The sequence below is a fragment of the Amblyomma mixtum genome, chromosome 1 (assembly GCF_055824585.1).
Source record: "Amblyomma mixtum isolate Tamu chromosome 1, ASM5582458v1, whole genome shotgun sequence".
Classification (NCBI taxonomy): Eukaryota; Metazoa; Arthropoda; class Arachnida; order Ixodida; family Ixodidae; genus Amblyomma; species Amblyomma mixtum.
Genome location: NC_143012.1, coordinates 55803374 through 55818093, shown reverse-complemented (window position 1 = coordinate 55818093; position 14720 = coordinate 55803374). Strand labels below are relative to the sequence as shown.

The window sequence follows — 14720 nt, the reverse complement described above, 5'->3', positions numbered from 1 at the left end:
TCTTCACTGCAAGCCTTGTGTTTATAAGTGAGGCCCCTGCCTTCCAGTCTAAAACAGACTAAAAGATCTTGGAGCATAGTTTCACATCAGCTACACAATGATTTTGATTAGCCTTTTTAGGCACTACCCACTGTTTCGATTGAAGGACGGTCTCCCAATGCGAAATTAAACAGTTACGACTGTTGCAGGCGTGTACAAAATTTCAGACAAAGTGTCACTAGGACGAACTAATGAAAGCCCAAGGGATCATGGAATCACTTTTACCTTCTGAAGATGGTAGAAATTCAGAAAATCAAAAAAGCGATACCATAAATGGTGTCAAAAATCAGTCTACATGGAAATCCAAAGGACATGCCACCAAGCTCACTGTTATGATGCATATAGTTTAGCCCATTCACCAGTAGCCGCACAAAAGCAACCTGTTTGTAACATTAAGAATCCTAAATTTGCCTGAACAAAAACAAACCAGCTATGTGTATCACACTCTCCGAAAAAGCTGCGAGCTCACTGTGTACACTGTTGTGTGCAGGGCGCCTCAAACTGTTAGGAACCTACACCAGTTTACGAGGCATTACAACAGAAATCAACTGCTTAGGACGCTCACAAGTTGTGTCCAGTGGATTAAATTAAAGGTGCTGTTAAAAAATAAACCTAGTACAAACAAAACTTCCCTACAAACAATGTCCAGCTATAAATCACTGCATAGTTAGCGAAAGCAAATGCACACATTGGTTGTTCTCGGGTGTTCAGTGTCCCAGACCGTGCCTCTGTCCCTTAACGCTCAACAGCAACAGACCATAGCACATTGTGCTTGCATTTCAGTGCATCCAATGGTTTCACCCATCTTGAGACCGCTAATTTGCATACTGTAACTGCTGACGAATACATGCTGTATTCACTGACGTACTGAACAAACTCCCTAATTTGGCTCTCAAAAAGTACAATTTACCTAGTTCCAAAAGCTAGCTCCAAAGCACTGTCAGCTGCGGCTTCAATGCAAAGCAGGTTAAGCCTGACAATGACTAGCAACGTATTGGCGAGCAGTCAGCCCGCTGGTGGGCGACACGTCGCTGCGACAAGTGCTTTGCTAGCTTGGGTGCATTGTAACCTTGCTTCTAGGTTACAGATAACTTTTATCTATAGCCATTTTTGGCATACCAAATGACGGATACATCTATTTCCCGATCCCCTTAGAGTTCGATGCATCCTGGTACAACTGTACATTGCAAGAGCTGTTCGATGCGTCACTACTCTGGCATGTTGAAGAACAATCGCGAACAACAATCAAAAGGGCCGAAAAGTGCGCCGCTTATCATGTCCATGCCCGATAAGAATCAGCTTTCTGTGATAACCTGGAGGGACGAAATACGTATGCCCACTGTTGCAATATCCAATTATTGTTCGCAAGAACCCCACACTGCAATATTCAGATGGGCTTCGATTACATCTGTCCACTCCTGCATGCAAGCTGGTTTCTCAGATTTTTTTTTTTTTTTCCACTTCGCGGCAACAGGCAACCTCGCTGCCAGTAGCGCCTTTACAACGACAGCCTCTCTTGTTTCCATTTGACATGGGAAGATTAAGTGCTGAACCATTCGATGCGGTTATAAATTGCACTGAAATTATTTTTCAATGCACGGCTCTGCCCATACTGCATCCACAGTGGTGGTCCAGCCATTTCAAGTTCTGGAGCAATTTTTGGAGCAGAAAAATATCCATTCTGGAGCACATTTGTATCAGAACGATAACCCTGGAGCAACATAGGAACAGCATGAACGGAATAAAGGAGTCACAAAGAGTTTGTTCCTAACGAGATAAGGTTCAGCCATGCGTAGCTAGAAAAAAAACAATCACAAAAACAGAGAAAATATTTTATTAATGCTCACACTGCCTTGCACGCAAGTTCAACCAAGTGTGCTTGACTAAAAGTCCAGAGAACACGTTTACTAGAATCATTTTTTCATGTTGGCTCTACAGTTAAACGTGGACATAACGAAATTTTTAAAAAGTCTGAGATTTTTCTTTGCATTTTTCTTTACAACCACGCGGCAGTGATGGCCGCGCACTGCTCGTGTCTTTTCTTTTTTGCTATGCCCTATCATTTTTAGCTGCTTTTGAGCATGAACAGTTGTAACGCCACGTGGTATGACGTTCCTAAAGAGAAAGAGCCAGAGATGCGCCAACGGCGCTGGAGCACGGCGCGTTGCGCCAACTGCAGCGGCTTGATGCGATCGGCGTTCCTCTCATGTCAGTTTGTGCTTTATCGTCACGGAACTTTCGCGTGGTTCTAACAAATTTTGAGTGGCTCAGCACTAACAGAGAGAGGGCGTAGCCAGTTCGTTACATCAAGGTCAACTCCCGCAACACCTTTACTACATGAAGGTCTGAAATCACGCGCTTCAATGGGGGCGGCGATGGTCTTTATGACTAGGCTTCACTGGACGCTCCCTGCTCAGTTTCTTTCCCTACAGGAGCCGGCTTCAAAAAATGTGAAGTAACAGCCTCTCCCGAGTTCTTTCCTTCCTCCATAAAAACTGGCTGCTAAATTTTACCACAAGGCAGCCCACCAACGCCCTAGGTTGGCAACTGCGAAAACATTTTAGTAGGTTGTCAACCGAAATCCTGAATGGCTCAATATAGTTGCTTTCCCGCGACCGTATCTTCTTTTTGGAGCAGCTAAGGAGCAATATTGATCGATTTGTCACTTTTGGAGCAGACTGGTGCAGCAAAATGTAAATGTATCAAAATGGAGCAAATGGAGCAGCTGGAGCACCACTGCATCCAGAACAGTGCACTGGTGATGCTTGAGGGCTTCCGCAAGTGCGGAAGCCCTCAACCCACTGCAGTGCTGACCCAATTAATGCCAAAATATCCCGTGCAGTAGAATTCACATACCCAACAGAATTGTCAGTCTATCAATGAAGTTCTCAAAGTGGATTCTGGTGAACACTTGGCTCCCTTGAGGCTTTTCTCGGGGTTTGCAAGCACATAAATTTGCACAAGCACCATCCTCCCCCCCCCTCTCTTTGCCCACATTACTAAGGGACTAATTGTTCTGTAGTCAATTAAGCAGACTGTTTCACTATAAAGTGAGTTGGGTTGAGGCTAAGGCATGCAAGGTTCCTTGAGGCTAAAAAGACTGACGGGAGCATTAGTCCATCAGTTATCACACGTTTATAGGACCCTTAGTCTATCAGTTATCACATCTTTATAGGACCCTTATTGTATCAGCTATCACACCTTTATGGCGCTAAGTGATAAGGCTACTTCTTCATTTCACTTTCTTCTTCCCCACTCATACGTGTCATTTTGCCCCCTTAAAATACAAAATACAGTAAAAAAATACAGTAAACCGTTCTTAACTCAAACTCTCATATCTCAAAACGCCGGCTAAATTAAAAGTCCTTCAAGCCCATAGGTGCTAATGTATTTACACGACTGTAGGTCGATCTATCTTTTTAATTTGAAAATCCAAAGTAGGGGGAGAGGGTTGACTTACAATTGAAACCAAAGCATCTCATCATAAATAGAGGCGAGACAAACAAGATATCAGGGATGCTACAGCATGGTTGCAATTTTATGTTCACTCTACGGCTCTACTCAGTAGCATTTGGCTATTCTGTGAGCCTGATAGGAAGGATGTTTCTTTTTGTTTCTTTTTAGTTTTAACTGCTCACTTGGCTCTCATGGGAGTGTCAACAAATGATGGAACAGACGCTGTTCCAATCACAATGCAGCGGCACCTTATTCGAAATGGAAGCTGATTACACGCAGCTGTCAACTCGCGAGTCACGAATTTGAGACAGCAATCGGAACAATGACAATCTACACAACATGCTTCAAGGACTTCAAAACATCTTGACAGCTACCCATGTACATGGGGGAATGGCAAGTTGACAGTACTACCCTATTTGAACTGAGGCACCCCCCCCCCCCTACCCAGCTACCCATGTACATGGAGGAATGGCAAGTTGACAGTACTACCCTATTTGAAACTGAGGCACCCCCCCCCCCCCCCCCCCAAGCTTCGGGGTGTGGAGGCATTGATGTGCACAGAAGTCACGGCAAACTGTACGCTGCGTATTCCTAGTTTTACCAACTATACAAGCGAGCACACACTTCATGGGATACCACATACACTTGCGAAAGGGCTGCTGAATGTTTTTTTCGTGACCTTAGTAGCATACAGCCCTTGCAAGGAAATGGCATTTTTTGTGACGTTTTTCTTGAAGGCACTGGAGCCCCTATACTGCGGGCCCCCATTTATTTATGCGCTTTTTTACTTAATCACAGATACTTCGTTAACCCCTATTTGAGGGTCGTTGGAAGGGCGGAAAAATAACAAAATGTATATGCAATAACAAATACACCACAACAAAAAGAAATATACACATACATTTTCAATATGGAATACAGGACAACACATAACATAACACAACGCACACCAATACTGAACTGATTGCTGTAAAAAAAAAAATGCACAGTTTCCAATGCATAACACATGCTCCAACGAGGATATGTTTCAGGGAATAGCCATTAAATGTATTCACAGATGCTTTAAAAATGGGACTCTCAATGATATGAGTGGGTAGCTTTCCCAGAGTTCTATTTCTTCCCAGGAAGAGCAAACAACGGAAGACATTCACAGCAGTCTGCAGGATTACTTTGCAGGAAACGAAAGATTGATCAACGCCTCACAGACCACTGCCAGATGTAAGAAAAAACTGTATTTTACTATTAGCAAGGCAGCTTGCTTGCTTATTTGGCCTGCTTCCTGGTTTCGCACTCATAGATAAGCAGTTCCTACTCCATTGTTCTCTCAGAGCTCATTAATTTGGTGCATCATGGTAGGCATACACCCGCACATACACATATATATCTTCAATATAATGCGGGAAAAGTTACATACGCCCCTCAATTTTGATTGCCAATGTCATTTGCCATCTTACAAGCCTCGTTGCAACCATCCAAGACTCTGCTGTGTGCTCTACGTACTGCCTAATACGCTGTAAACCGGCAGAATAACTAGTAGAAAAATAGGTACACACGTTAGCACCAACTTCATCTAAAACTTTGTACAAAAATTTGGGAATAAGAGTGCTACTCACTGTTAAATTCACCCTGCATGAAATAACTGCACTCACATGTTTCTGTGCAATATAATAATGCGAAGACCAAGGAGTACGATCTACACAGGAAACACAGAGACGAGACTAAGCCAGCCACACAGGCACAGAGCTGTCGGCCACTCACCGGCCTGACGAGCGGCGTTGTGTCCAAGTAGTGCAGCTTGTAGAAGTTGAGCAGCGACGGGATGTCCGGGAACATTTGGTCGCCAATGCGGAACCGCGTCTGCTCTGCCTGGGTCACCCGGTTCACTATGTAGTGGCTCACCTTGTTTTCTTCCCTGTTGGCGGGCAAAACAAAGTTGAGACAACAAACAAAAACAAACAAAGCCGTCAACACTAGTTTACATCTGCAACCCGTGCCCACTGACCTCCGCCTAATCGGCCAAGGCCCGTACTCAAGCATGGCAACATCGATGACACGCCTTGTATAAAGCTTGCCAGATGGCTGGTAAACTAACTGCAAACGAAAACCCCGCCACGGTGGCTCAGTGGTTACGGCGCTCGGCTGCTGACCCGAAAGACGCGGGTTCGATCCCGGCCGTGGCGGCTGAATTTCGATGAAGGCGAAATTCTAGAGGCCCGTGTACTGTGCGATGTCAGTGCACGTTAAAAGAACCCCAGTGGTCGAAATTTCCGGAGAACTCCACTACGGCGTCTCTCATAGCCTGAGTTGCTTTGGGACATTAAACCCCAATAAACAATAAACAAATTACAAACGAAAGACAACTGTGTGCATGCCAGTATGATGTCCCCATAGCATAATGCACGACACAGACTTGCAGGACGCCCCCCTGCAAGTCACTTTCATAACAATCGAGTATTTATAAATTTTTCTAAACATGAAAGCACGAATAATGTTTCCATAACTGCTGCAGCTCAGCTGACGTCTAGTATTGTACTAGCCGTACTGGCACAGCGCGAAAGACAGACACAAGGGAAGGCGAGACAACACGGCGCTGTTGTCGCGCTCGCCTTCGCTTGTGTCTGTCTTTCGCGCTGTGCCAGTATGGCTAGTACAATTGAAAACCAACTCGCCCAGCTTTCCGTCCTACTGACGTTTAGTATATCGACAAGCCACACCAATCACAGGCTAGTCAACAAAGCTTGAGTCAAGCAATTAAAAGCACAGTGCACACAGAGAGACGGGGTAGGTGAGCTAACAGACCTCAGATGCGGCGGTGGGGCAGGGGCTTTCGCCGACCGGCAACATCATCGATTCCCCCCCCCACAAAGGCCCCCCCATGTGAATCCAGCTTTAAAGGAACGTCGAGGTTGAGCTACGTGTACTTTCACATGCTCGGGAAGCCCAAAAAGCCCACCAAGGAACCCACGAGTTTCTAAAACCTGGTTTGAGAACCACAAGGCAGCATGAGTAACCTATGGTTAGTAAATGTTGAAGAGTTTAAAAGTGGGCAACAATCAACCGATAATCATCAACTCGGAAAACCACAGCAAAACGGTGACACTTCTCCAACTAGTAAAACATGCGTGAAAGTAGGGTGCATGAAAGTAAGGTATGTATGTACTAACTAGAAACACGTCTCAACAATGGTCACAACTAGGCAGGTCCCCGTTTCCAAACGAAGCTAGGTATCCGACGTGCAGACCAATCCTTCGCCTGAAGACGTTTACCGCTTTTAAAAAATCCACCACTTTTCGTGCCTTAAATAACTACCTATAACTATTATACTAGCAATCCTAATTTGCACTCTAATATCTGACAACCTCTACACTTATAAGCAAATGCCTTCAGTTCCTTGATGGTTTAACAACCTCACAAAAACTCAGTGCTCCTCCATCACGAACTCAAGTGACATTTTACTCAAACATCCACAACAGCAAGTATCCACACATCAGTAGGCAAGTGGCCTTTTAGTTAAAGCACAGCTGCTGCATGCCCTCCAAAATTCCTCTTCGTCACGAGCATATTAATTGCCATAACACAGAGCTCTAGCTAAATTCCAGCCACCTGCAGTTTACAGAGCAGCATTAACCTTTCACTGCTGCTGAACAGACGTTCAGCCTTCCACTGTCACCGAGACGAACCAGCCGTGGCTGGAGCAAGCCTCGGCCATCGAGGCAATCATCTCTCTCCCTCTGTCCACAGCAATCACGGCTTTGACATGAAATGAAAATTTTTTATTCTAGCTGAGAAGGAAGTTTGCTGAACTGTTCCCTTTCACAACTGCCAAAGTTTCACTTCAAGCTATGACGCATGCCACAGTGACAGGCTCCAGATCGGTTTCAACACCGTAGGGTCCTCAAACAGGTAGGGCGACGCGCACTAATTGAAAGTTCCGCATAATGCAGCTGCTAAATTCAGGTTTCGACCTGCAAATTCATGTGCTCAGCATCGCACACACCACAGTCCCCGAGCAAGGGAGAGCATGTGAATGGATTCCTCGGTGCCTCAGTTGTTTTAACGCAGCAAGGTTCGACCTTAAAACTTGTTACCCCTTCTCAGAAAAATCTTCTATTTCGATGCATGTGTCAAAGTGTTCAGAATGCAGAAAATACTCGCATTATCTCTTTAAGTTTGTCCAGTCAATCCACTGAATAAAGTGCTTGAGAACCAGTTAGGGGACCTTCGGTGGTTGTCAGTGAAACATGACGAATGGCCAGAAAAAGTCCGTCACAGCCCCATCCTGCCAATGCCTTTCGCAATACTCAATTTACTCAAAAAAAAAAAAACAGCACAAACAAAGCACAACACCCAGATGAACGAGGACAACGACAGTTGCACCGTTTCCTTAACTTGTTCAATCCCTTCAGGATAACATTTTGGCTGCGTAATTACCTAGGCACAAAACACACTCGCTCAGATTTCAATTTGAAACATTTCGATACGTGTTAAACACTTCTCTAAAGGCACCCGCTGCTGGGATGTCACAAAATATCGCCCAACACTGCCCGCTTTCTGTCCTGTTGGAATGTGGTGATATTGTGACCAATGATGGAAGAGGGCACTCACCGGACACAGAGAACCAGGTCGCCCGATATGGTTGTGCTATTGCGGACCAAGAAGACGCCCACTTCGTTTTCGGCCATGAGGAGGTCGGACGCCTCCTGGCGCGACATGGGCCCAAAGAACCAGCTGGAGCAGGGAGAAAACACACGCACGCACTTCAGAACCACGCAAAAAGAAACCCTCAAGTACCAGAAAGCAATGCACAATTTTCACTTAAAGGGACTATGCAATAAATTAATTGAGATTACGTAAAGCAGACGGGAGATAGGCATTCCATCACTCGTCACCCCAGCGCAAGAATTTTTGAGCCAGCATCAATAACAATGAAGTTAAAGACGATTAAAAATTACGCTCCTCCTCTCCCCCCTCAACTCATACATGCGGGGCACCAGAAAAAAAATAATGAAAACAGCTCTGGGACTGGGCCCCACCCATGAATACGTCATTCGCTGACATTCGGTTTGAGACTTCCGGTTGTCGCACCCAGCACCACAGTAGCAGCGTCCGCAGCATCTCTCCGGTCTCTCTTCGCCTCAAGCGGCCGACAAAGGCACTGCGAGCGGTTCCCAAACTCCAGACAGAAAGAGGCAGCAGAGGTAAATTGAACCATATGCGCGAAGGCCATGCCCTGGCTCGCGCTTGCCCAAGGGGGTCGCGCGGCAGCTCGAGCAGACGATTTTCACCGCTACCGGAAGTGTGCCCGTGACGTTGTGGCTGCCGCGGCTCCAGCAAATGACAGCGTGTGGTGGCCTGTCGACATCACGGGACTAGCGATGTCTATTTCCACGATTTTAGTTTCAAAATCGCTCACTACGAAGACACCAATCGGCCCGCGAATTTTAAAAAACGCAGTTTTTAAAAATTCATAGTAAATTGCCAGCTCAGTTCCGAAGAGTCATACTTGGTATGAATGATTCTTAGCATCATTTCTAAGTATTGAAAACATTTACAAGTGACTTTTAATTTATTGCATAGTCCCTTTAAATACAATTATTTTCCAGTGACCGAGAATTATGAAAAGTCAAAAGCAATGGATCAGCATTATCAGCACCCACTCAAGTAATCTGCACACCTGAAGTAAGTCAACACCTGCCACGCTTGCCTTCTCTTGGAATCCATTCTGCTACCCATAACGACCACTGGGTTAACTGCTTTCCACGTTACGTGCCCTTCCCATTGCTTTTGTTTACATCTTAGCTGAGATGTCATTAACTAGCGTTAACTAGCCCACTCTGCACCCTTCTTGTCTCTTAACCTTACACCTAGAACCTTCCTTTCCGCAACTGTACTAAGTTTAAGTCTAACTGTTCTTGTCAGCCACCACGTTTCAGCTCCATAGGTGAGCAGTCGGTTGGGGAATTACTAATAATCTACAGCATCGAGCGCAATAAAATGTTGTAAATTATTCAAGTACGATGTGATTCCTCTAAAGCCACTCTGCAACAGCACAACATTTAAGCACATTGCACATCTTCGAAATGAAACTACTATTTACAGCACAAAACTGCTGATAGCTACTGCTTTTGAACTATGACGGGCTTAGTTGCCAGCTGTTCCTTCAACGGACAACAACACAAGCCACGTGACACATTAGCTAATGAAGGAATTGTGAACCCCAGCAGCAGAGAAGAGCTTGTCAGGCTCATCTCTCCCGAATGTAGACGTACTTTGGTCACTACGTGCACCAACTTTCAAAAGCGTGTGGGACACTGCAGGACTGAAAGCATTTTACTTCCTTGCTATGCTTGCACACACCCTGAAATAGATAGGCATCCGTGCAAAGCTCACATCATGGGGCTACAGCAACAAGCAAGCACTGTAAAGGGGCTCACGAGGACAAACTGAACTTGGCCTGTATCAACGGACTACTGCATTCTAATGACAGAGAGGCTGGTTTCACAAAAAGGAGGGATTTTATAAAATACAAAAGGTGGAAAACATTCCATTTAGGCGCAGCTTCCACTGGTCATATAAAAACGTTGGAGCGGGTCTCCGAGGCTAGCCTACACTACCATTCACCTTAAAGGAGTATAGACACTCAACTCTGGTGGTGTGTTTTTTTCTCTACAGTGATGTGGAAGACACTACTATGCACGGATCTCCATGTGGTATTTGCCAACGACCGCTGAATTATATAATAGAATTCTTCTGTCACAATGTTTCTGTTTCAAGAGTAGAATCATGACTTTAACGTCAAAATTCACTTATCGGTCACATGAGGCACAGAAAAGCTGCAATATAATCACTGCTTCTAGATAAGTTGTTGTTCCAGCACTTGAGACAGGCTGGCTTCAGCATTTTCGTGAATTGAAAGGAAAAACCAGCGATTATATTGGATTTTTTCATGTCTCAGATGACCTATAGGCATACCTTAACGTCACAGTCATCATTCGGCTGTTGAAACCAAAACAACAAGAGAACGAACTTTGATTACAAATTATTTACCGGTGGCAGGAGAATGCCATGTAGTAAACCATGTACAATAATGCCTTACGCATCGTTACAAAGAAGAAAACGCGCACACAAAAGTTATGCTGTCTATACTTTAAAACAGCGATTACCGAGTCCTTGACGTAACGAGTTTGAATCGAGTGACGAGAAAATTTTTAAGTGCAGTTATCTCAACGAAAAGTATGTCTTTCACTGTCGGCCAAACATTGACCTGCCTACAAAGAGTGACAGAATCGATTTTAACAAGAACACAAACTGGATGGACTTCATCTTCGGTATCCACTTAAAAAGACATTACGCAACGGTGTTCCGAGGACATTAGAGAGAGAGGGTCTGGGCTAACATATGTTGAGGACTAGACAAGCCTATCACTTTTTCAATCGGTAGCTTAACGCAGGACAAAAAGAAAAAGATAGCATAACTGTGAACCACCCTCTGCGAAATGGCAGAACCAAGAAGAGGGTAACAGGGCAAACAACTGACGCTGAGAGGATGTACAGATTAGGAAGAAGATGTGTAAGCACACACTCTGTATGCCTTCCTGATAAAGAGCTCGCCTTTTTTCAGACACTGACCTTGCATGCATGTGTCATGTGGTGTGGAATGTCGTGATGATATGGCGTGTATATATGCTTAGTTTGGTTTGTGGGAGATTAACCCTTTCAGGCGCTCTGTACACAACTGTGTATACAGCAAACTCGCAGCTTTTTCTGAGAGACTGGTGCACCTAGCAGCGACATCATTGTTCCGGTCGAACTGAGCACCCTTCTTGTCGCAAATAAGTTGGGTTTTTTTGTGTGCCATGTAGCGAGCGCAGTAAATAATATTTCACTCAACCGTGAGCTAGGTAGCACTTCGTCCAGCATTTTTGTGCGGATGGATTTTGTTGCAAGTGAAAACACTGATTGTTATTGCTCAATTTAAGGCGTAATGTGCATGTTCGAAATGCGAAATGATTCCACGATTCCTAGGGTGCTTAGCTGAGACATGAGAACATTTCGATGTTACTATTTCTAACAAATTTGACACTTTGTACGGAATTCGCCATATCGTTGTAAAAACTTACCCTCTAGTCTTTCACACTCAAAAACTAACAAACTCCCTTTCTTGAGGCCTGAATGTACTACTTAGGTGAAAAAAAAAAACTGATTTCAATAAAACAAAAAATAGCGCCTGAAAGGGTTAACATCCCAAAGCGACTCAGGCTACGGGGACGCGCATGTATATATGTGTGCTGGAAAACAACCTTTTTGGAAATCAGTGCCAGTGCTGTGTACTTTCTGTGACTGTAATAAGCCCGGCAATCTGTGCTACTGAAGCCTAGCATCGTCTGCACTCGTATTACCGACATGCATGACAACAATGCAGGCCGACTCGGGCTGAAAGCACTGCATTCAGTCTGAACCCACACCGTTTCTTACAATGCAGTGTGTTCTGTGAATTGTCAACCCAACACTGTCTCAATGATCAATTTTGTTGCACCTAGAACTCCATCGCGGCCTTTATTTGAACAAAATAACATTATGCCACTAACTAACCTAAGAGACTATCATTTAGCAATTTTTGTAAACAATGTTATCTGCAACCCTAGCACCTTTCCTTTAGTTTCATACAAGGCTCCTCTTGCTTCCAATATCTAACAATCATTATGGTCATCGATGTGTCCGTTTTTGTGGTGTCAAAATTTGGAATGCTATCCCATGCTCAGTCATATATTCACCTAATACATTTACAGCATTGAAGAATTTTTTTCCTCCACACAGAATCGTCTCAGTAAAGCGACACTATATGCATCTGTGGCTTGGCATATTACTATTAACCTATTAAACATGGCAGTCTCAATGTAGAAAGACATTTATTTTTTCTTTGGTTATATGTATGTCATAATATAGTGTCTCAGTTTGTATAATGTTTTGTATTGCAAATGTTTCGTTCTACACCGACAAATATGTATGTTTTTTTTCCTGAATCGTCAGCAGACCTATTTGTATTAATTTTGGGATCCACAACTAGCGTCTGGCTAAGGATCCTTGAGCGTCTTTATGTAATTACATGTGTACTTTAAAATAAAGAAAAAAATACTGGGCACAGGGCCAACCACATGACAAAAAAACTATAGTCCTACGCACTTCTGCTCGTACTGCGTTTCATACTTGGTCAGCGATGATAGGGAGGCTAGGCACGTTATATACTAACAATAAAGTTGTTATTGCCAAAATCTAGTCCGCTGACCCTCAGTGAGGTCTCAGACAAAATTCTGGCAAAAAATGGAAAGGGAGCCAAACTTCAGGCCTTGGGTTCAACTCTTTAGTAGTCGCTCCCCTGCTGTTTTCAGCTGTTATTGCACCAAGTAGAAGTCAGCACAGAAAGTGGCCACTATATCAAAATCACATGTTGAAATGTTACTAGGCCTGACGCAATAAATGAGGGAATCGCTTTCTCAGAATCTCTGCAGTGGAAAAATATCGCAGTTTTCTCAAATCCTGTCTTCTACTATGCGTTTAGAAGCCTGTCTAAACTGGAACAATAAAACAACATTTTGGTTTTCACATCTGGATGGCTGATGAAATATTTCATGGCGCAAAACGTAGCCGGTGAAAACAACGCGAATGCATTCACCGCAAAATGTGGCCGGTGAAAATAACGCGAATGCATTCACCGCATGATGCGAAATACACGAGGCATATATTCCATTTCGCCACTACCTGGCAAGATGAGAGCGCTTTAGCAAGTGTGAGCAACAGTTCATCACATTCACCATCATCACCATCAGCCTCAATATGCACAACGCAGGGCAAAGGCCTCTCTCATGCCTTTCCGATTAACCCTGTCCTATGCCAGCTCCGGACACCATGCCCCCGCAAACTTCTTAACCTCATCCGCTCACCTAACTTTCTGCCGCCCCCTGCTACGCTTGCCTTCTCTTGGAATCCACTCTGTTACCTTTAAGGACCAGCAGTTATCTTGTCTTTGCATTACATGCTCAGCCCAAGCCCATTTCTTCCTCTTGATTTCGACTAAGATGTCATTAACCCGCGTCTGTTCCCTCATCCACTCTACCCGCTTCCAGTCACTTAAACCACTTAAGTTAAGCCTATCAACTTTCTTTTCATAGCTCGCTGCATTCTCCTTAACTTAAACTGAACCCTTTTCGTTAGCCTCGACGTTTCTGACCTATGGGTGACAGAAACGATGTGCAAAGCGTCCTCCCAGTAAAAAAAAAACAAGCTGTCGCCTGATCTGCCAACACAGGTGGAAGAATTGCTGGTGCAAAGAGGAGCGCCTGCATAAACCCGAATGTGCAAGAATGAAACGAAATGTACAGCTTTTTTGGTGATGTGCGCCCACATATGCTTGTGCACCACACCGTATATACGCAGGTAAGGGCCGCACTTTTGTTTCAAAATTTTGGCGGTGTGGCCATTAAGCGAAAGTGGCACCTCCTAGAAACTGGCACCTCCTAGACTTTGTTTAATTTCTTTAAGTTTTCATTGCGCGCCCTCTATTCCCGTGACATGGTGGTCGCTGGTCACTTGGAAAACTCATTTCATTGCCGACCTTTTTCCTTTTTTCCCCTTTGTTCCCCTCCCCAAGTGTAGGGTAGCCAACTGGGCATCGCCTCGTCAACCTCCCTGCCTTTCCGTCCTTTTCTCTCTCTCTCTCTCTCTTTCCGCATTCTCGTCCTGCGACTTGTTGAGACGTAGAGAGAAGTAAGAATTACATGTGGCGGCATGATAAGCAGCCTGAAAAGTAGTTCACGCTGAGTGAAAATTACAGCCACAGGGCCCAAACACTGAGCTCCTAACAGCTCCGACAATGACTTCCAATGCTAGCACTTCATTTTATCCTGCCCTTTGTTTTTGTACAAACACTCGCCAAGGTTTCGAGAAGAACGAACGATACGTGGCAGAGTAATATGGTTTCATGGACGCACTTCTTTCGCAGCGCCCACAGCGTTGCCAGCTATGTATGAAATGGAGTACAGGTCCCGTCAAAAGTAAATGGAAGGCAGTATTAACAAAAAAAGTTTAATCATTGCCCCCCCAATTTATGCATCCTTGAATACATATGTGCAGCCTAATTGTGATTGTGCGAATTGCACTGTGCACCAACAAACATGGACCAATATGCTTTAGATTTAAAGAAATTAATTTTTTTTACAAAGTTGCCTT

General features: G+C 44.4%; 1 protein-coding gene across 2 annotated transcripts in view; it reads right to left on the bottom strand.

The window, feature by feature from the left end:
* The window catches only part of Crk (Crk proto-oncogene, adaptor protein), a 41566-nt gene that overhangs the window by 22986 nt on the left and 3860 nt on the right, over positions 1-14720 (bottom strand). For both annotated transcript variants that reach the window (XM_089550237.1, XM_089550246.1), the window contains exons 2-3: positions 8101-8223; positions 5254-5407 (exon numbers count right to left, since the gene is read on the bottom strand). In XM_089550237.1, the coding sequence (XP_089406363.1) occupies positions 5254-5407; positions 8101-8223 (277 nt within the window). The remainder of the gene's footprint in view (positions 1-5253; positions 5408-8100; positions 8224-14720) is intronic.